The following is a 21063-nucleotide window of genomic DNA, read 5'->3' on the forward strand; positions in this document are numbered from 1 at the left end:
ATGGCGTATTACGAATGTAGGTGAAATTCTTCGGGAGGTAACAATTTGTTGCTAATCAATTGCAGCATCCTTCCCTACTCTTTTTCGACGATGTGTTGAATGCGATGGAGCCAGTCCAGCATGTCCGAGCTGTGCCGAAAATGAGATTTGTTCTCTCGTCCCACCAACTTGTACAGCATGTCAACAGACAGTGTGTGTCGCTTCTTCTGCTGCACCTTCGACGACTGTTAGTTCGTCTTCATCATCGAAATCCAGTCCAAATGTAGGCGCTATTGCAGGAGGAGTTATCGGAGGAGTCTTAGCTGTCGCAGCGGTTACTTATCTCGTATGGAGGTTCTGCATCAAGACGAAGCGACAACAATTCGAGCAAGATGATTGGATAGAGAACCAAGAGCAAGCCAATGTAGAGAAAGATTTCGCGATGCGAAGAGATGCAAGGGCGTCTACTCATACCGTTGGATCAATTGCATCCACAGTGCTTACACGAGCATCGAACATCATTCAAATCGCATACATTCCAGGTGTCACCAACAGATCCAATCCATCCACTCCAGGTCTTCTTGTTCCTCCAGTTCCTCCGATCCCAATTGCTTTATCAAACTCATCTGGATCGCCAAGATATGAGCAAGAGCATTTCTTCATGCCAGGAGATCTACGTGACTCAACATACAGTGGAATTAGTGGTATTGGTGAACGAAACTCGTACGCACGAAATAGTGTGGCATCTACTATATATGGAAAACAAGCTATCGTCTCACCAGTTCCAGCTCAGACGGTCATTCGAGGAAAAGCAGCTGTTGTCAGTGTCAACAAAGCGGGAGGAAGTTCATCTGGTGGTAGCATCACACCTCCAGTTCCAAGCGTCGACTTTAAAAAATACTCTGAAAACCCACCTAGTCCAGCATTCTCTGTAGGTAGTACATTCTTGAATGCTGCTAGTGCTGCGACCATGACAAAACCACAAGTCATTCGAGTGAATTCTAGCTTGTCAAAAGCAACTTCACCCGAGCCTACAAAAGCGACAGGAGTCCCGTCATCATTATTTCCCCGAGACTCTAATGCTATCACTCTAATCGAAGATGGCACACCAATCACACCTCAAGGACCTTTTAGTGATCCTCCCGGCACAGGTCGAAAATCAGACACTAGTTTATCAGCCATGACACAAGATGCAACGAAAAAGTCGCCAGGGGATGTATTCTCAGACCAACATGAAGTAAAGGAATAGAGGGTCATCTTTGACAAGATGTATTTCATTTGGGAAGCGATTTTGACATAGGAGGTTACCTGTCTGGTTACGATTTGGTTTACTTGGTTTCTTTCACACCTCTATAAACTTGGAGGAGGGGCGGATCCCCATTTTGATGGTTCACAACTGGTGTGGTAGGGTGTTCAAGGGGGGTATTTTATGATTGGCAATGATCTTTTTTTTTTTTCTAGGGATATGTTCTTATATCATCCTATCTTGGTACCTGGTTACCTATTCTTAAAGATTTCATAGACGATCTCAATACCAATGAATCTATTCAACAATGTTATTGGATGTTACATGAGTGGGATAGCAGAATTTGTGCATGTGATAATGTATTGTAGTATGTACGAATAGTATATTCTTAAGAGAAAAGCGAGGGGTGGCTTGTATGTTGAGAATGATCTCTGGTGGCACTGCAGGAGGGGAAGAAGATGAAATGGTAATTCCTCAAAGAAGTCTGGGGATTTTAAAGCGGCAGATAGATAAATAGATGATTTGTTATGAATTCGCACCTACCTACCTACCTACCTACCTACCTACCTACCTACCTACCTACCTAGGTACCTAGGTACCTATATCAAATCATTGATAAAAGCATAGTATAGTATGGCATGGCATAACATCTTTATCTTGGTAACTAGGTTTACCTAGTAAACTGTAGAGTGCCTAGGTGATCAAATCCAAGGCATTGGGAAATGTTAATCTATGCGTGTGTTCATGCCATTCATCCGTCCCATTCTTTTATTCTTTGTGGAATTTCTAAGTTTAATTCGGCTTAGAAATTCAGCGATTCGCATTTCGCAATTCGCAAGATTGATGAGGGAGGGTTCTTTGGGATTTGGAAATTGGGGTTCTCGCTACCGGAGTTTTTTGGAGGAGAGGCAGAAAGAGAGAAAGAAAGGAACTAAATAAATACCGACAGTTGTAGGTTAAAAAATTGGGGGGGGATGGGTCAGTATGGTACTAAGTAAATGTTGTATTAGTATTGATCAGTACAATTATACCTAGGTATTAAGTGATTGGATACCTAACTAAATGACCGACGGAATGAATTGATCAATCAATGGAGGATTTAGATCAACATCAACCTCAACCTCAACCAGATCAACCCACATCAATCAATACCTAAATGATCAGAATAGGAAATGAGCTCTAGATGATCGCTGCCGTAATCTACGTATTCCTTCTCTGCGTGTGGAGGATATAGGAGGGGGAGGAGGGGGTGTAGTTGGAATCTGGAAGGTTTTTAGGAACTCGAGGATATAGTATGATAATATTGAATCTCTTCTCTGCCCGAGACTTGTATTCTATATTCTCCAGTAATGATATGATAGGATATCAGTAATCAAAACAGCATGTATCCAAAGTCGTATATAGGCTACCTATTAGACCTCTACTTTCTTCATCCCATCCCATCCCATCCTCTACACTTGCATATTCGACTTCATTCAGTTGTTGGGGTTGGGATTGGGATACTCGAGGATACCTTGGATTTTATGCTGAGAAATCCAATCCATCCATCCAATCCATCCATTCTCTGGTACCGGCAAGCAACAAGATTGCCTACCCAGTAATCAGATCATATCATATCGGCTTTTCCCACATATTCCCTACCTACTACCTAACTGTCTGCAGATCCGAATCGAAGTCCAAGTCGATTCGTCGGCAAATCAATAGACACGTACAGATTGATACATAGCTATTACCTACAGAGTATCTGGTACAGAGGATGAGAAATTCTAGAGCGTGGCTCAGTATTCACCTAGGTAGGTACCTAGCTTCATTGTGCATTATTGTCGGTAATAGTGGGGGGTGTGGAAGGGAAATGGGTTTGTGATGAGGATGGCGGAGTGAGTGAGGATCTACTGGGTAGGTATATATATGGATCTTTTAATGGGAGGGGATTATGATTCCGGTGGAATGAGAAGGAGAATTCTTTAGTGAGCTATAGTTATAACTAGCTAAGGGGAGTAAGGGGAGCGAGGAAGTCGTGAATAGCAGCAGTAAGAAAAGTACCTAGGTAGGAAAATAAAATGAAATCTAATGTCTAATATCTAATATCATCCCAACCCATCAATCTCGCAGTCTCGCAGTCTCGGCCATTATAAGTAGGTATCTCCAGCTACCTAGGTATCTGCAGACTCCAGACTCCAGACTACCTACATACATAATACAGTCTACATACCTACTCTCGAGCTACTCTTACGATGATCACTCCACTTCATTCAAAACGGAAGAGAACCCTTGATCAAAATCCAAACCAAAAACCAGCAATAAGAAAAACACCCATTGGCATTGGGAACAAAAGCACTGGAATTAGATAATTCCCTTCATTTTTATTCATCCAAGCAAAAGGAAACATACCCTATTCCTGTTCCCTTGATACGACCCGTAGCTTCCTATTCAACAAGAGAAATCAAAAGCAATCCTGTAAAAAAATAACGGTAGCGGCAAAAGAGGTCAACTAAGCTCAGCCTTCATATACCATCATCGTCGTCGTCAATGAATCAACCTGTGAAATTGTATGATTGAGTGTGTACTAGAGTGAAGTGTAAGAGTGTAAATATAATAGGATTGATTCGGGCCTCTTTCTCTACCTTGGCAGCTTGTGATTACTGCTTCTTACCTACTAGAGGGGGAGTGATAATATAAGATCTTAGGTACCTACTTCGTACTCTGTACTTCTCTTCATCTACTTAGGTCCCTGGCTGGTTTTCGACCCGATCAAAATCCATCAATCTATCAGACCCCATCACACCGGCGGTATTTGATATATACCCGAATAGGTATATATTGCACATAAACGCACATACATAATAAATACATCATATATTCCCACATAATACCATCCATGGTAATAAAGCGGAAAGACGTCCGAGCTTCTCTTTTTATGCCCAGTACCTACCAGACCAGACCAGAAAGGAATCTCCACTTGCAGCCCAGGACCAAAGTAAACCCATACCTACCCAAATCTATCTTTCCCACCGACAGTCAGACAGCACAGCACAGCAAAAAGAATTAAGGATCTTGCATCTTTTGACGAATAGTTTTCTTCTAAACTACACTCAACATACCAACAACCCACTTACCTTGCCTCCCTCATTTATTACTTCAACAGATCTAGTCTATGGTCCACAGTCTAACGTCCAAGGTCGAAATTCTACTGTCTACCGTCTACATCCTATTGTCTTTCACTCGATACCACTCAATAGTTCATAGTCCATAGTTCATAGTCTTGTCTCCTTCCCAATTCATACTTTGTTCTCGATATAACCTCGATACGTCACAAACGAAGGTCACAAAGAAGCCAAAGCTCCGTCTTCAGAGATGTCTTCCAAACAAATGGTCTTGTACAAATTGGTGGTACTTGGTGATGGAGGTGTGGGTAAAACTGCTTTGACAATCCAATTAACATTACAACATTTCGTCGAGACTGTAAGTTATCCCACCTGCCATTTCGTTTGATTGTTATCACATGCTTACTTTGCCATAGTACGATCCTACAATCGAAGATTCATACCGAAAACAAGTCGCAATAGACGGTCAATCATGCATGTTGGAAGTCCTCGATACGGCCGGTCAAGAAGAATATACTGCCTTGAGAGATCAATGGATTCGTGATGGTGAAGGTTTCGTTTTGGTTTACAGCATTTCATCGAGGTCATCCTTTACGCGCATTCAAAGATTTCACAATCAAATTCAACGAGTGAAGGAATCATCATCCTCCTCTCCCATATATCCCGGTTCCCCCATATCACCTATCTCGCCTTCGGAACCCGTACCGATCATGCTTGTGGGAAACAAATGCGACAGAGTTACGGAACGAGAGGTATCTACACAAGAAGGTCATGCATTGGCGCGAGAGTTGGGCTGCGAATTCGTTGAAGCATCAGCGAAGAATTGTGTTAATGTCGAAAAAGCATTCTATGATGTAGTACGACAACTTCGCAGACAACGTCAGCAGAGATCTTCAGCTTCAGGTACTGGAAAGAGTCCCCGTGCTAACACCATGGACAATGGAATGGTTCGAGATGAATCCAGAAAATATCGCCCCAAGAAGAAGGGACCTTGTGTTATTCTATGAGAAATTCCATCTCCTTACACTTCAAGATGTGTTTTGAGCTCAAAGCTTTTTTATTTTCGCATGGATTATCAACGACATTTACGACATTCCTTTGGCTCAATGCCTCTTTTTTTTTAACACCCGCAATTTATGAACCTCACTCTTCCCCCCTTTACGTTTTCAGCAAGACCTCTCTACCATCTTCCCTCGACAGCGTTTGCTCAATCAAATTCCTAGCTGGGTCGGCGAATGGAGTACCAAAAAGAGTGGCATACGGCGTTTTCATGAATATTTTTTTCTTGGAAAATAACCCCATTCGATCTCAATATCGACACCTTAGTCACATACGTCACTTCATATTATATTAGGAAAGAATTTCCTCTCGAATTTGTTAAATACGCTTTAAAACGATAACTTTACTTTTGGTGTCTATGGCGCAACGAAATCGAGATGGCGATTTATTTCCAAATGAGACGATCATCTTTTCCCCTAAATGCCATGTGCTTCTTTTGGATTTTGATCTTGATATGACCTTTTTTTACTCTTCTTACTCTTCTTCTTTCTGCTTTTTCACTCTCATCATTTATGACGAAAATGTTCCCCTTTTCCAATTTCAGTCATGTAACATGGAATTGTCATCTGTGCATATTTCAAAGGCTGGGCTTTCATGACGTTCATGTTATACTTGATGGTTTTGGTAGTTTTGGTTGTGATGGGAGTAAGCATTGATATTGCAATGTTTACGAAATCATGCTTGCTAACTAAAACTTTGGTTGCCTTGATTTCACTTTTTGGGAGCTGGGTGGTTGGTTTTTTGTCTTTTCAAAGGGATTGGGGTATTACTTGAGTCATTTATGTAATTTATTTTTCATGCTTCACTCAATCCTGGCAGATGCGAGGGATGTTGAAAGGAAGAGGGGATGAGATGGGGAGGAAATGAATTTGTGAATTGGTTGAGAGTGGATGGAGGGTGGAGAAATGGAGGATTGGAGCTGACAAATATACCGTACTGGGTGCGTGGGAAGATTCTTGAGTAGGATAGGGTTGGGTGGTGGAGTGTATTGTCTACACTAAACCTAGGATGGACTTGAGAATGGAATTCACTAATTAGTTACTGGCTACGTACAATGCGAATTGTGTAGTTGGGAATGATGGAATGGACAGATGGGATAGGATGGAGAATCAATGGAATTGAAATATTGAAAAAATTTAATAAGTTTAGTTGGTTTTTTTGGGTGATTTTGTGTGTTGTCGTGAGTGAGTGAGTATGAGTGTGAGTGTGAGTGAGAGGGCCTTCTTTCCTTCTTTCTTCCTTTGGAAAGTGGCTCTGTATTTGCTACTAGTATTAAATAAAGGATATATGCTAGTTAGTATAGTATATACCTATATATCTCTAGAATCTCCTCTAGGTTTCGTACTAGGGAGTTAAGTTAAGTCAAGGCGAATGTAGCGTGGCAGGAAGCAGGGTTGTGGGTAGTGTGGTAGTGTGTAAGTAAAGGGGTTATGAAGAGTGTTGTAGTGTGGTAGTGTGGTAGTATGGTAGGAAGTAGGGGTTATTTTGATATTTTATTATCATGTTTTTATTTTTATTTTGGTGGTGGTGAGAAAGTATGGGATTGGGGGTGAGGGGTGAGGGGTGAGGGGTGAGGGAGTAGGAGATTTGGGGATGTGAGAAGGTGGGAATTGAGAAATAAGGGAAAGGGAGATGGGATGAGGGAAATCATAGGAGTGGGAGTGGAAGTGAGAGTGGAAGTAGAAGTTGTGGGATCAGGAAGGGAAAGGATTTGGGAGATTATGGGAGTGGAAGATGGGATTATAGAAGTGGGAGTAGGAGATTTGGGGATGTGAGAAGGGTGGGAATTGAGGAATAAGGGAAAGGGAGATGGGATTGTAGGAGTGGGAGTGAGAGATGAGAGATAAGGTGGTTGATTGGTTTCTTGGGACGTGGATTTGGAGGCCAGGGAGTCTTTGAGGGGTTGGTATAGGGAAGATGGAAGAGGGATGTGGATGGAGTGGTATAGGGAGGTTAAGAAACTGGGAAGATAAACTAATTAGACGAAAGGGAGAAGGGATGAGGGAGAAGGTGGAAAATAGAAAGAAAAAGAGAGGGGTATGGATATGGATATGGTATTTAAGTAGTATGAGGAAGTTGGGGCATGGAGAAGTTGAAATATTGGAAAGTTATCGATGGGAGAAGGGTGGGTGCGATTTGAATATGGATATGATGTTTAGGTAGTATATGAAAGTTGAATCATTATGAAACTGAAAAATTTGGAGGTGGTAAGAAAAGAAGAGGGAGAGTGATATGATTGTGGATGTATAGGGAAGTTGGGATATTGGGAGGTGGGTTGTTGGAAGAGGGGGGAGGAGAAAGGGATGTGGTGGTTTACGGAACTTGAGATGCTGGGAAGAGGGAAGGGCATTAGGAAAGGGAAAAGAGAGATGAGATATATATATATATATATTATAGAGGGAAGTCCAGGGAGTGGGGGAGGAAAAGGAGAAGCGAGAAGAGATGTATGTATTTAGAGGAAAGTCCAAGGAGTGAGGAAGAAAAGGGATTAGGATATGATGGGTTAGGATTGGTCAGGATGGGGTGGAGTAAACCAGGGGAGAATGGGAAATTGAGAGAAGCGAGGTATAGAATGGTTTTGGGGGTCAAAAACGAGGAGTTATACATACACTCACTTGTGCGTTAGATTGGTACGTGTGGGAATGAAGGAGAAGAAGAGGGGATGAGAAGAGAGATGGGGAAGGAGGGGTAGGAAAGGTGATTTGTTCTATTGCATGGAGATGTATGTATCTATTTGGGTGTTTGGGTATTTGAGTGTTTGGGTATATTAAGCTGAACTGAGGCGAGTCGATTTGGATTGGATTAAACTTATCGATTATCAAACCCATCTGATCTGAACTGATCGGAACTGATCGGAACTGATCGGAACTGGTCTGAACTGAACTGAACTCCACAAGATGAGATTGTACTTTATAAAACAAAACCGAAGTAATTCGAGATCGATTGATCCAAAACAAATCAAATAAAAACGAATCGAATAGCATTACAGAGAGAGGTAGTTGTATAGTATATCAAAAAGAAGAGAGAAGAGATGAGGGGGGGGAAGATTTATTTATGATTTGATGTGTTCAATGTGTGGGTTTAAAGATTCAGGTTTGAGAGTAAAAGGTAGGGTCAGGATGAGGATGAGGATCGGTATATGATATGATATATATGAAAACAGTGGCTATGTATATGTATCTAGTCATATCCTTGGGAGATTGAATACAGCGGTAAAAGGGGACGAGAAATGAAGCATAGGCGTATGATGGAAAAGAGGGGAGAGAAGGGAAGCGAAGAGAGGAAAGAGCATTCGGTAGACTTCAGGAGAGATACTTCATTGTAATATAAAATAATAAAATGTAGTAGATTGATTAATAGGTATATGTATAAGGTGTTTGAGGCCTACTTACTATTACTATTGCTGTGTTGTATATATAGGTGTGTGAGAAGTGGAAAGTTATAATGGATGGTAAATAATGATTGCGGAATTTTAGACGATATGAATCTATACATCCACAAACTATATAGACACGAAAACCCGACCGCACTCCTCACTATCCCCAAAATCGACCGCGGGGTAATATTCACAATTCAGCTAGTTGAGTCTAGTTATTTTATGCTATTGAATATATCAATATCCGATATATCCAGGGATGTTTAGATTAGGTGTGTAGTAGCCATGCAAACAGCACTTTATCTAGATTTCTTGGACTCTCTCCATCCGTGCCGTGCCTTATGCGGTAGGGTTGTAGGACATCCACGGATGTATAGATATATACCTAATACGTGTTTCATAGAGTAAAACAGAATTTGCCGTGCCTCTTTCTTTTAGCCTCAATACGTTGTAATATGGTTTTTTCCCGCTTATGTTACACGTAGAAGACTCGGTACAATGTCTTCAAGAATCTTAGTTAAGACGCTAATACCAATCAAATAGGATATGATAGGAGAAGGGTATCATTCTTTCCTACCACGTAGAATCTATACCTCGCCTTTCGATTCTTACAAACGGTACCAATAGACCTATCATTTCTGCAAATTACTCAACAATTATAACAGTTTACAACTGTTGGCTTGTCTGAACCTTCAAGGGTCTTCCCGCTGAATGAAATGTCTCTTCCCTTCATCATCTTTGTTCACACTGTTCCATTCTTTGTCATTGCAAAGGTGAACAACATCGCCGAATCACTTTTATCAGAGTTCCCCAAGAATGTCTCTGATGCCATTCAATAATAACACTCTCTATGGGCCCACAGCGCTGAAGAAGATGCCGCATTTTACTCAGTATCTGGAATTGACATGACATCTGCTCAACCGGGGACACCGATCAAAGTGCAAGAAGATGTAAACTTGTCACAAAACTATACTCTTCCACCTAGTACTGCGGTATCACGATTCATCTATGTATCAGAGAGTCTGTCTGGAGAACATCGTCCTGTTTCTGGCTATGTCTTGTGGCCTTATTTGCCTGGTCTAGATGCGAACGGCGGAGACCAGATTGTCGCCTGGGCTCATAGTACATCAGGAACACAGTCTCGACTGCTCCATCCAGATTCAAAAATCTCTGGAACTATTCTATTGCTCCCTACCAATTGGTTCTTCAAGGTCAAGTCTTAGTAGCCACGGATTATGCAGGTTTGGGTGTAGACAAAGACCAGAATAACCAGTCGATTGCCCATGATTTTTTCGCTTCTTCTAGTGTATGAGTCGTTCGTTGTGCTTGGACATAGTCAAGGAGGGGTCGCTCCTTGGTGTGTCGCTCAAAAACATGCTGTATCGAACATTCCGGGTTATCTCGGTGCCATTGCCATCTCTCCCGCCACAAGTGTTCTCGATAACCCCGAGCCTTTTGGAAGCCTGATAGCTGCAAATATGGCTCCTGGAATTGCGGTGTTATACCCCGAATTCGATTACAATGAATTCTTTACATCTGAAGGCCTAGAGCTATTCAACAATATCATTAAGCTTGATTGCGCTTCCTCAATAACCATACCAATATTACTCACGCTTGATGGCAAGTTACTAAAACCAGACTGGGCATCCAATGAATGGCTTTTGGAATACGACAATCTGACAGCAAACGGAGGACGCAGGATTTCTGGACCTCTTCTCGTAATCCAAGGCGATAAGGATCCAATGGTCAACTCTAACAACACGATGAAAAACTTGAGGCTGCACTTGATCTCTCTCCCACATCTCACGTCCAACTTTTCCGTCTCCCAGGAACCTCACATACCCCTGCTATCACAGGCTCTCAAATAATATGGATGGATTGGATTGCAGATCGATTTGCGGGAGTTCAACTTCAACTTTGTGATGAGAGTTCAAGTTTTGCTAGTGTAGTTACTTCGGCTAGAAATTTGTCAAGCTACGTATCAGAACTTAATTGGTTTGCTGGGCTTGCAACAGAATCTTATCAAACGCCATAATTTTGCTCTTTATTCATCATTTCACTCTATTTATCGGTGTTCCTTTCTAATAACGAAATGTCTCAGCATTGATTTGCTGATATTCTCGGTAATGAGACTCATATAGTCGTCGATGTCTTGACTTGAGGCTTGAGTATTGAGGAATTCTTGATTGTGTTAGAAGTGTGGATGAAGGATTAATTATGTTTACTTTATAAAGCGACAATCACCGTGGCTAGGAAACGGGATAGAAGAAAATTTAATTATAATTTTATCAACTGCTCACAACTTCCAAAAGCAATATTTGAAATCCTAGGAATCTCCTCGTACTCGGCGCTTTATAACAAGATTTAGACCCTCTTTTTAGATAAAATGTTTGTCATTAGATCTATATTGAGTTCTGAATAACATCTACACACGAGGTGCACTAGCGCACTAGCATATTGTACATAACCCTCGTAGCTCTGAACCTAAGATAGGATGGACACAATAACAATCAATGCATTAGACCTAGTATGGAAACGGCATAATCACCACCGGGGTGATAACAGCCTTGATAGAACAGACCCTTCCTACCCTTTACAAAAACTTCTTCTGTAGGCGAAACCCCCCAAAAGGTTAAAAGAACTGAACTCCCAGCCGATAAATCTATCTAAAAACTAGTCCAAGGAAGGAAGGCGGATAAAAGAATCATTCTTCAACTGCAAGTGGTGAGATGGGATGGAAGAGAAGGAGTATAGAAACGATCTATATACAATCCTTTCTTCTACTACAGAAGGTACTGTAGAAACGTATGGGAGTTGTATCTTTCTTCGCTTTATAAAAATCTTTCTATTGTAGGCTAGGCTGTCATGTATACTATTTGTTATGTCTCCTCATAACTAAACATTGAACATCGAGTATTAATTACCTCCATCCATTCCATCAACTCTATCCCATCTCTCTCCCAATTCTCCACTTCCACATATTTATTATATAAACCCCCCAAATAAAGAGATGAATATTCCCCTCTCATCCTCTCTCATTTCATCGCATCCCCTCTCATACCTCCCTTAGATCAGTCTGTAAAGAGCCGAAGATTCGCTTAGGATTTGGTTTTAGGTTAGGGTTTCTCCTATTTTGTTTGCTGTGCTGTTAAGCATGTTTCTTCTAGATGAGAATGTTAATTAGTCACTATAGATAAATTTAGTAACTATACCATATCATACTATGCATAGTTCCCAGTAGCCATATAAACAGTTTCGTGAATTACATCTTGTATCCCCGATAAAAACGCCTATTAAAAACTACTCTCACTGTATCTCATCAATAAATACAACAATACAATAACACAACCATCAAGCCCAACTCTACAACTTCGCCCTCTCAATTTCCTTCTGTACCCCTCCATCCCCCCTCCCCTTCCTCTCAAAATACTGTCTAACCTTTCCCCTCGCAATCTCAATAACACTCTCATCTTCAATCGTCGCCGGAACATTAATACTCTTTCCTCCCTCCCCGCGATATTCATTTTCCAACAATTCTCTCAGAACTCTCCTTAAAGTTTTACCTAAAAACCCATCTCATTAGTCCCATCTCAAACCCACAACCCATCTTCTTTCCAAATTCAAGAACAAAAAAAAACTCACCACTCCTCGTCTTAGGAATCATATTTCTCCCCTGAATAATTCCCCCCAAATTAGCAATAGCTCCGATTTGTTTCCTCACTAGTCCCTGAATTTCTTTCTCCAGATCTGCATGAGGGATTGCGGATGCAGGATGTGTAGGCGTGGAAAGTGTGATGAATGCAAATGGCATATGGCCTTTGAGAGGATCAGGGATACCGACTACGCAGCATTCTGTTATCAGGGGATGAGTTGAGATTGCTTGTTCGATTGCACCTTTGTGGTATTAGCTTTGTTGATAGAAACATTTTAGGAGGAAGCGAATCAGATAATATGAAAGCAAAAAGAAAACAATTGAAAGAAGCAAGACGAACGATCGAAAGAAAAAAGAGACGAACCAGTACTGAATCGATGAGCTGCCACATTAATAATGTCATCACTGCGACTCATAACACTCACCCAGCCCCCTTCATCTATAACACCCGCATCTCCCGTATCAATCCATTTTCCATCAAACCGCTTCATATATCCCTTATAGAATCGCTCTTCATCATTCCACAGTGTTCTGAATCCCGTAGGCGCTAGGGGAATCCCAAGAACTATATTCCCCATCGTCCCACGGGGAACTTCCTTGCCAGTATCATCTACGATGCGGACATCGAATCCTGGGAGAGGTTTCCCAGCACTCCCAGGCTTAATGGGCAGAATCAGTGTGATTTCATGAGTAGAAGTACGTGATGATGCGCTTTGAGGTGACAGAGCAATTCCAGTCATAGGACTTCCTGATTCAGATGACCACCAATTATCAATTACACTAGCACCCTTTACCGCGTATTTTGTGAGAAGCTCTTGATACATGGTGACGATACTCAGTTCACTTCTTTCACCAGCAAGGAATAACGCACGGAAATTCTTGAGTCCACCTTTTTCTCCAATTTCCTTGAACAACTTATTTTCCGGATCATCGTGACGGATAGCTCGAAGTGCTGTTGGTGCCGTAAAGAGAGTATTGACTTTATATTCATCAATGATTCTCCAAAAAGTTCCCGCGTTTGGTGTTCCTACTGGTTTTCCTTCGAAAAGAACAGTCGTGGCACCAGCTAAGAGTGGTGCGTATAAGATATATGAGTGGCCAACTACCCACCCAATATCCGATGCGCAAAACATTACATCTCCAGGTCCATGAATACCAAATACATAACGTATAGATAGATTTAGTCCGACCGCGTGACCACCCGCTTCTCGTAATACACCTTTAGGTAAACCTGTTGTTCCAGATGTATAGATGATGTAGAGACCATCTGTACTCTTTATAGGTACACAATCTGCTTTCACTCCTCTGGAACCAGCACTTTTGACTAATCTTTGCCAATTCCTCTCTCCATTTTCCTTATTGGGATTATCCCATCGTAATTGTTCGCGTTGCCATATAATAGTTTTATTGGGTTTATGGGATGAGAGAGCAATGGCTTCTCGGATGAACGGTTGATATGATAGAGGAGGTTTGGTTCCATCGATTCCACAAGAGGCTGTGAGAATAGCTACTGGTTTAGAGGCTTCCATCCGTTGTGCTAAGCTTGCTGGAGCAAATCCCCCAAAAACGACAGCATGAATGGCACCGAGACGAGATATTGCGAGGGTACCAATGAGAGCTGCGGGAATCATGGGCACTGTAAATGATTAGCTACTGTTTCTTCAAATAATTCAATTCCATATGTATGTCCTTGAAACTTACTATAAACCAAAACAACATCCCCCACCCCCACCCCCTCCTCTCTCAAAACCCCCGCGAAAACTTCCACCTCCTTCAACAACTGTTTATAGCTAATTTTCTCCTTACATCCTGTGACAGGACTATCCCATATAATCGCCGTTTCATCTCCATTTCCCGCCAAAAAATGTCTATCCACACAATTATAACAAGTATTTATTTCTCCATCCCCAAACCATTCCCAATGTTTATGCGAAGTACCTGATTTGAGCGTCTTAGTTTTCTCAGTTATGATTTGAGTTGGTGGTTTATGCCAGTGTAATTGGGAAGCTTGTTTTGCCCAGAAGGTTTGAGGATCGGAGAGAGATTGATATTGCACTTCGTCTTGGGGATGAAGGGGCATTTTGATCTGCGGATTGATTGATTAGGTACTAAATCGATGGTATAGGGAATTGAGGGTGAATGGAGGCATACTGACGATTGAATGTATGATTGTCGTATTTCTGATCTCAAGCTACACAAACTTTGTCTCTTGTGTCTAGGTACACTCGTACGGTACCTTATAATACACTCTCAAATATTGTACGAATTTATCCCAGATATCTAAACCACTTTGAGCAATTCAAAGTCAATAGTCGCTGTATGGATCAGAAGTTCCAGTGTTTCCAGCAAATCCCCAAGTCAAGTATCAAGCATCAATTTTCAAGCTGAAAGAAAAAGAAAAAGATAGTGACATCAAAGTGACATCAGAAACAAAACAAAACCTACTTATCTCTCTCACACTCACCAGTACATACACCTAAATCTCACCTCCTACCTACCACGCACCTTCTCATTTCGGTATCGCAACGGATAGCATCGGACTGATGGCTATACCTCCAAATAGCTTAGTGAATATGCTGCTTATAGGGGAGAAGACTCCTAAGTAGGTAAATCAATGATCATTGCTCCGACTGAGATCTCGTAGATCCCCGCATCTAATAAGCTCTGAACTCTATTAGCCGAGTTAGCTTTCCCCAGTAATTTGTAAGCTCGGTCCAAGGCTTGTTTCTGGGTGAGTGGATGATGATGATGAGTCAGCAGTGATGTATTAGCTTACACTTACCTACTTTAGATGGTTTCCTAGCTCGAATCTACATATATATTCTTATAAGGATTCATTGCGAAGCTCTCCTTTCATTCTTTTAAGTAAAAATAAAGTGCTTACTCGGGCAAATATACAGGCTGCACTTTTAATTGCTAAATTGAATGAGAACCAACATTTCAGGTGGTATTCATCTTGGCGCTGTTCAACAAAAAAATGGCTTGAGACAAAACTGATTTTATGGGAGGCGAATCAAGAAATCACACAGTGGATCTATGCATTGTATTTCACATAGGAGAACAAGATCAATGTACATTTATTTTATGTAGAGATTGTATAATACTTCTCTCTATCGAGACTCTCACAATACCATCTCATGTGTATTGATCTATCTACTTTGTCCCCCACCTTCCTCCCACCATCCCCAGCACCTATTTTATCCTCTGTCATAACATTCCACTTCACCCCTCTTCACTGCTCTCCACACCTCTCTCCATATTCCAAGAAAATACATCCACCCACCCCTAACTTTTAGAATAGAACAGGGAGTACTGTAAGCATCCCAAGCAAAGCCGTAGCTAAAAAACAACGAAAGCCAAGAAAGGGGTATACGATTATCCTCCCACTTCAACACCAAGCGCAGAGGATATCCAACAAAAGTGTAGTTCCTATCAAAAACAGAAAAGACAAAAGTAGCTAAATACGAGAAAGTAAGAAAAGAGAAAAAAAGGAAAGCCTGCTGACTAGCAGAAAATTGTAGAATATACAAAAACGTTACTGGTAAATGCATCCCATCGATATCAATCGAGGTGATATCTGTTGTGTTGGCGCGAGCCTGTTGTTCCCACTTCTTTGACAAAAAAATCCCCAGCTCCAGAAATGGCCATTTCCTTCCTACCATAATCTCCTGATGCTCCTCAAGGTTCCAGCTGGTTTCCCTCCGCCAAGCCTTGTCAAAATCATCCCTTTCCACCCGATCCACCAGACCAGACCAAGCCGTTCCTACCCCGTCCTATCCCAAACTCAAGAAAATGTAATGAATGTATAGGTAGTATCGTTTAAAAAGATACAACCCGATAGTGTGATTTGCCTGTCTGAGTGACAAGATCAAAAATTGCTGAAAGGATCATCTCTAGAGTCTCTTCCATGTCTTTCCGATTTTTCTTCCAACTCATGATGGCCACATTCTTCTTCTCCAGCAGTTCTACTTCCGCTGTACCAATCTTCAATTGCTCTCCCACCAAAGCCACCTCGACTAACACCAAAAGATTCCTTATTTCTATTTCTTCTGCTTCCATCTCTGCTGCGTCGACGCTGCAAACTGATCATATCCATTTCGTCTTGTTCGTCGGGAAAATCATCAAATCTCCTAACACCTAGTGGAGAAATAAAAGCTTCCATTCGCATTGTTCCTACTGCATCGAAGAAGTTATTTACAACAACTCCTGGACGTGCACTGGCATCAGATGTACGAATAGATGAGCGACTACTAGGTCCATTGTATCCTGTCACCGAAGAAGGCTGAGAATAAGAGCTGTGATTCTCGGAGGAGCCTGTTGTTCTGTCACTCATACCTGCAGTGCTATTAGTTGGTACATGACCAGCACTGAAACCTCGGAAAGAGAGAGGAGGTGGTATATGTGAGCCAGTGTTACTGCGCTTCCTGCCATGACCACCCATTCCTCTTTCGGAAAAGCGGGGTACGACGGGTGCCTCTGCAGGGTCAGAGCGTACCGAGTGTGAATTCGTATGAAACGATTCATTGTCGCGAACGCTCGTGTTTGTATCGGTTTGTTGAGAAGATGAATAATTTGATGCAGGACCAGTACGATTAAAAGCATTTTTCCCCTTCGCAACCTTGATCGAGTCTCGAATTTTGTGTGTTTTTTGCATACGACCGGGCTTCTGGAAGTCGGGTAGTGGAGGAGCTTTGGCAGACAAGGTTTGTGCAGGATGGGGTGCGATAACATCGGGTACAGCCTGTGACGAATGTGCGAGGAAGGATAGAGCAGTAAGCCAGACATAATGTCGTTCTCGTGAAATAGCAGTAAACTTGAGGGCACGTGCTGGTGTAAGGATGAGGATCGAACGATTAAAAACTCCTCCAGATCCCTTCGGTGGTGCATTGTCATCTTTGACATCCAACACGGATTGAATTGTCACTATTAAAGTTAGTATAACTAGAGAACAGAATATTTCTTAACTTACATTTCCTTCCAGTTTTGCCCAACAATGCAGATCCAGATGTGGGCTGTTTACTGCTCCACATGACAGCTCGTTCATAAGGCGCGAGCCAAACCCATCGCCTGTGACGAGCGCCGTTGGTAGCATTATCCCCATCTTGATCAGACATTCCGAAGGACTTGCGTCTTCTAACGTACTTGAACATCCACTCTCCAACCATTGTCTGGGCAATAGCATCTACTACACTTGTGGCTTGGTTGGTACCTTGTGTATCAGTAATGACCGAGGATCCAGCAGTGTTCGTAGTAAACGCGGTGTTTGTGGTCGATGATTGCTGTCTATGCATCCTGTAACGACCGCTACCATTATCCCTCGAAAATCGCGGCGTCGTGATATCGTTATGTGGGAGCGGTGGCAAGCCAGGACTCTCGGGCTCTAGAGTTGGTGACATGGGTGGTGATCTGCTTTCGGAACGTCGTGGAGCACGCCTACCCCTCGTGATAGCAGCAGCGGATCGAACTTTTCTAACACTGCCACTTCGGCTAACACTACCAGATCGATAAGGCTTTGATCCTCTGCCGTGGCTGGGACTTCTATTACCATCGCTGGGTGCACTAGCAGCAGCTCCAGGTCTCCGAGAGCTTGCTCTAGTAGGTATCGGAAATGGGGGTGCAACCTCCTCGATCGCCCCAGAGCTACCAGGTCGGGGACGGTGAGCATTCACACCACTCTGAATAAGAGCTGAACGATGCAATTGAGCTGGTTTAGCCATTGAAATAATTGGTAAAGGATGGCCAAGAGTGCGAGCGGCTTTGTTGGACGTCCTAGGTGGCAACTCCAATATTTCGTCATCGAATTGATCATCTTCTTCATCATCTAGATTGGAAGGAATTTTGATAGATAAGATATTGGGGGTTTCTATCTTTTGTGGAATTGATCTGGAGACTTGTGACATGTTTTTATCATCCTTCTTTGTTGCGTTTGGAGCAGAAAGTGCGGTTCTGAAATCATTATCGCTAACATCACCATCATCAAATTCATCAACCTCATCAGAGCTTGCACCATCGAAGCCTGCGAAGAGACTACTGACGCGATGAGATCTTCTAATCTGTCCTCTGTCCTTTGCCAAAGGCCCATCGTCATTATTACCCGGATATGCATCTCTTGTCTCCATTAAAGGTGGCGATGATGGGAGCGTTGTTATACTGCGTTGACTGCTTTGGCGACGGGGATTCTTGGGAGGAAGTGTATCTGGAATTGGCGAGAACTGAAGACCATCGGGTTTCAGATCGGGCGATGGAGGGCTAGACGATATAATAGATGGGTGAAGATGAGCTGGAAGAGTATTCAAGCGTTGAGCGACCCTGATCTCTTCCGTTTGTACAGCCATCGATCTTGTTGAAGAGGGTGCTGAGATTGAAACCTGACAGCCTACATCTTTCGAGAATTGCGGCAACAAAGACTGCCGAGGGGTTGCTGGAGCTGAGGAAGGCGGATGCAATTGAATCAATGGAATGGGTATTTGTGGTGGAATACGTTTGGTGGATGTTGGTGGTGTTTCGCGGGATTCGGCTTCGGCTTCTGTCTGTGTGGACGCAGATGTCATCTTATTCTCCTCTTTAATAGGCATGAACTGAGAAGGTGGTGGTTGTGGAGCTCGGGTTGAGAAAACAGGTGTTCGCGGGGGGCTGAGAGGTTCATCGACAGTTTGTGATGCCGAAGATATCATAGGAGAACTCTTAGGAGGCTCGATGACCAAAGGAGGATTTGTATACACACGCTTCCTTCGCTGGTTCGCTCCAACTTCCCAGTCTTTACTCGATATCTCAACCGATGGCTCTTCCTCAAATTTGTGGGAAATCTCTGGCTCAGCTATCGCTGTTGGCTCAATAACAGAAACTATTTCAATTACTGGCGAAAGTTTTGGCGATGGTGGAGGGGAGTACTGAATGCCAGTGTCGACGTATTGAAATGTTGGTTTAGGTGCAACCTCATCATCCTCTGAAATACGTCCTTCTAACCTCTCGAGGACGGTTTGGTTGAGTAATGATTTACCTCGGGTAATGCTTCCAGGTCGCTTCATACTGTCGCCACTCTGGTTCCTACGGTGAGTGCGGAATAGGATACTTTCACGACTTTGAGTTCGGTGATGCTTCTCTGGGGATGACATGAGACTGTCACGTCCACCGTCATAATCAGTCTCGCTTTCGTCGAGATCTAATTCATCGGCAAGGCTCAAACCATTTCCTTTAGTGACCCCATATCCATTGGGCCCATTGAGCATCGAGAAGCGTAAACTGTTGGTTAAACTCATTGTTCGAACACTACCACCATCACTCTCGTTTCCAGTGTCTTTATCTTCTGGGTTGGTTACTTGTGGTTGGTTCCTTGAACGACTGGCTTCATATGCGGCGACCTCATCCAAGACTGTCTTAAGTCTGTTTTCAGAAACGTGAATCTTTACTTCCAACTTTCTCCTCTCTTCATCCCAATTGTCCTTGTCATTTGCCCAAAGATTTTGTACGCGATCCACTTCCTCATCTCGACTTTTGAGTTTCTTCTGAACGGTCTCCAATCGGCGGCGCATCTCTGAAGTAGTTTCGACTGCTTCATCTCGCTCCTTTGCTAATTCAGATAAAGCAGACGAGGTCCCACCTTCTAATAAAGCCAGTTGACGTTTCAAAGTACGACTTTCCTTTGACGTGTCTGCAAGACGATCTTGTAAAGATTCATGTTCTCCACGAGTATCATGAAGTGCCTCCTCCAAACTCTCAATCGTTCTGATTTTCTCTTCCTGGTCCCTACGTAAGGTTAAAATTTCAGCAACCAAATTAGCGTGCAAAGTCGGTGTAAATCGTCTTGGGTCGAGAATAGAAATCCTGTTTATCCTATCAGTATTCAACTTAGCACCGAGGATCATTTTGCTTCTTACGTTTCATCATTGGTAACGTCAAGAGAACAACTCATTCGCTTCTCTCCTTGAGGGAGCGGTGGTGGCGAAGAAGATGGCCCTGGAGATACCGATTTTTGTCTCGAAGAACGTCTTGAGCGGTTTGATCGATTTGAGCGAATAGATGGCGCTGGTGTTCTGTAAGGTGTATCTGTTGGAGGAGGGAGGTGGTATTGAGCTGCCACCGCAAACTCATCTTCAGTTTCCCATCCATTGTCCCTCATCATGATTGACGATGCGTTTGTCTATTCTTGGGAAGGAGAAAAGAACAAGACTTCGATCAAACTTGGACATCCATGAACCACCTTTGAATCTAGTGAATTACTGCATTAAGAAAACTGATGCTTTTTCGATGGTGTGTTTTCCAATATTCACTTGACTTGATCAAAGCTCGGGTAATCCTTGGGTATATTCACGAGATACTATAAGCTTTGTATGGAGTATGGGGAAACTCGAGATCCTTGTGGGGATAATTGAAATAGTTTCGAGACGGCGTAGCTTTCAAATTGTAAAGGGGTCGCTTTGATAAAATGTAATCAATTAGACGTGATGTTTGACCAGGTCCAGGATACCTTGTTTCGAGGCTATATGAAGCTTTAAATGGGACGAATCTTGAGAACTGCTCTTAATGTGCCCGAACTCAGCTTGCTTAAGTGAATACCTATGAAATGGAAAAAAAGCAAAGAAAAGTATAATTGTTTCCAAATAATGATACTAAATTGAAAATGGCCCATTAGTATGGATTGGAAGAC

At 42.5% G+C, this 21063-nt stretch overlaps 6 protein-coding genes across 6 annotated transcripts; 4 read left to right on the forward strand and 2 right to left on the reverse strand.

Annotated features, from left to right (window-relative positions):
- On the forward strand, positions 1–1228 carry EAF01_005684 (uncharacterized protein; the record flags this gene model as incomplete). Its single annotated transcript, XM_038913938.1, has 2 exons — positions 1–16; positions 66–1228. The coding sequence occupies 2 exons, from the start codon at positions 1–3 to the stop codon at positions 1226–1228; spliced, it is 1179 nt and encodes a 392-aa protein (XP_038770387.1).
- Positions 1229–4579: 3351 nt separating this feature from the next.
- Positions 4580–5336, forward strand: EAF01_005685 (uncharacterized protein; the record flags this gene model as incomplete). The annotated part of the gene is made up of 2 exons (XM_038913939.1): positions 4580–4687; positions 4746–5336. The coding sequence occupies 2 exons, from the start codon at positions 4580–4582 to the stop codon at positions 5334–5336; spliced, it is 699 nt and encodes a 232-aa protein (XP_038770388.1).
- Positions 5337–9669: 4333 nt separating this feature from the next.
- Positions 9670–9987, forward strand: EAF01_005686 (uncharacterized protein; the record flags this gene model as incomplete). The annotated part of the gene is made up of 1 exon (XM_038913940.1): positions 9670–9987. The coding sequence occupies one exon, from the start codon at positions 9670–9672 to the stop codon at positions 9985–9987; it is 318 nt and encodes a 105-aa protein (XP_038770389.1).
- A 60-nt stretch (positions 9988–10047) lies between these two features.
- Positions 10048–10632, forward strand: EAF01_005687 (uncharacterized protein; the record flags this gene model as incomplete). The annotated part of the gene is made up of 1 exon (XM_038913941.1): positions 10048–10632. One exon carries the CDS (start codon positions 10048–10050, stop codon positions 10630–10632), a length of 585 nt encoding a protein of 194 aa, XP_038770390.1.
- A 1495-nt stretch (positions 10633–12127) lies between these two features.
- Positions 12128–14496, reverse strand: EAF01_005688 (uncharacterized protein; the record flags this gene model as incomplete). The annotated part of the gene is made up of 4 exons (XM_038913942.1): positions 12128–12327; positions 12407–12658; positions 12781–14052; positions 14118–14496. The coding sequence occupies 4 exons, from the start codon at positions 14494–14496 to the stop codon at positions 12128–12130; spliced, it is 2103 nt and encodes a 700-aa protein (XP_038770391.1).
- Positions 14497–16284: 1788 nt separating this feature from the next.
- Positions 16285–20538, reverse strand: EAF01_005689 (uncharacterized protein; the record flags this gene model as incomplete). The annotated part of the gene is made up of 3 exons (XM_038913943.1): positions 16285–17339; positions 17386–20240; positions 20294–20538. 3 exons carry the CDS (start codon positions 20536–20538, stop codon positions 16285–16287), a joined length of 4155 nt encoding a protein of 1384 aa, XP_038770392.1.
- Positions 20539–21063: the final 525 nt, after the last annotated feature.

Source organism: Botrytis porri (assembly GCF_014898465.1).
Source record: "Botrytis porri strain MUCL 3234 chromosome Unknown BPOR_007, whole genome shotgun sequence".
Lineage (NCBI taxonomy): Eukaryota > Fungi > Ascomycota > Leotiomycetes > Helotiales > Sclerotiniaceae > Botrytis > Botrytis porri.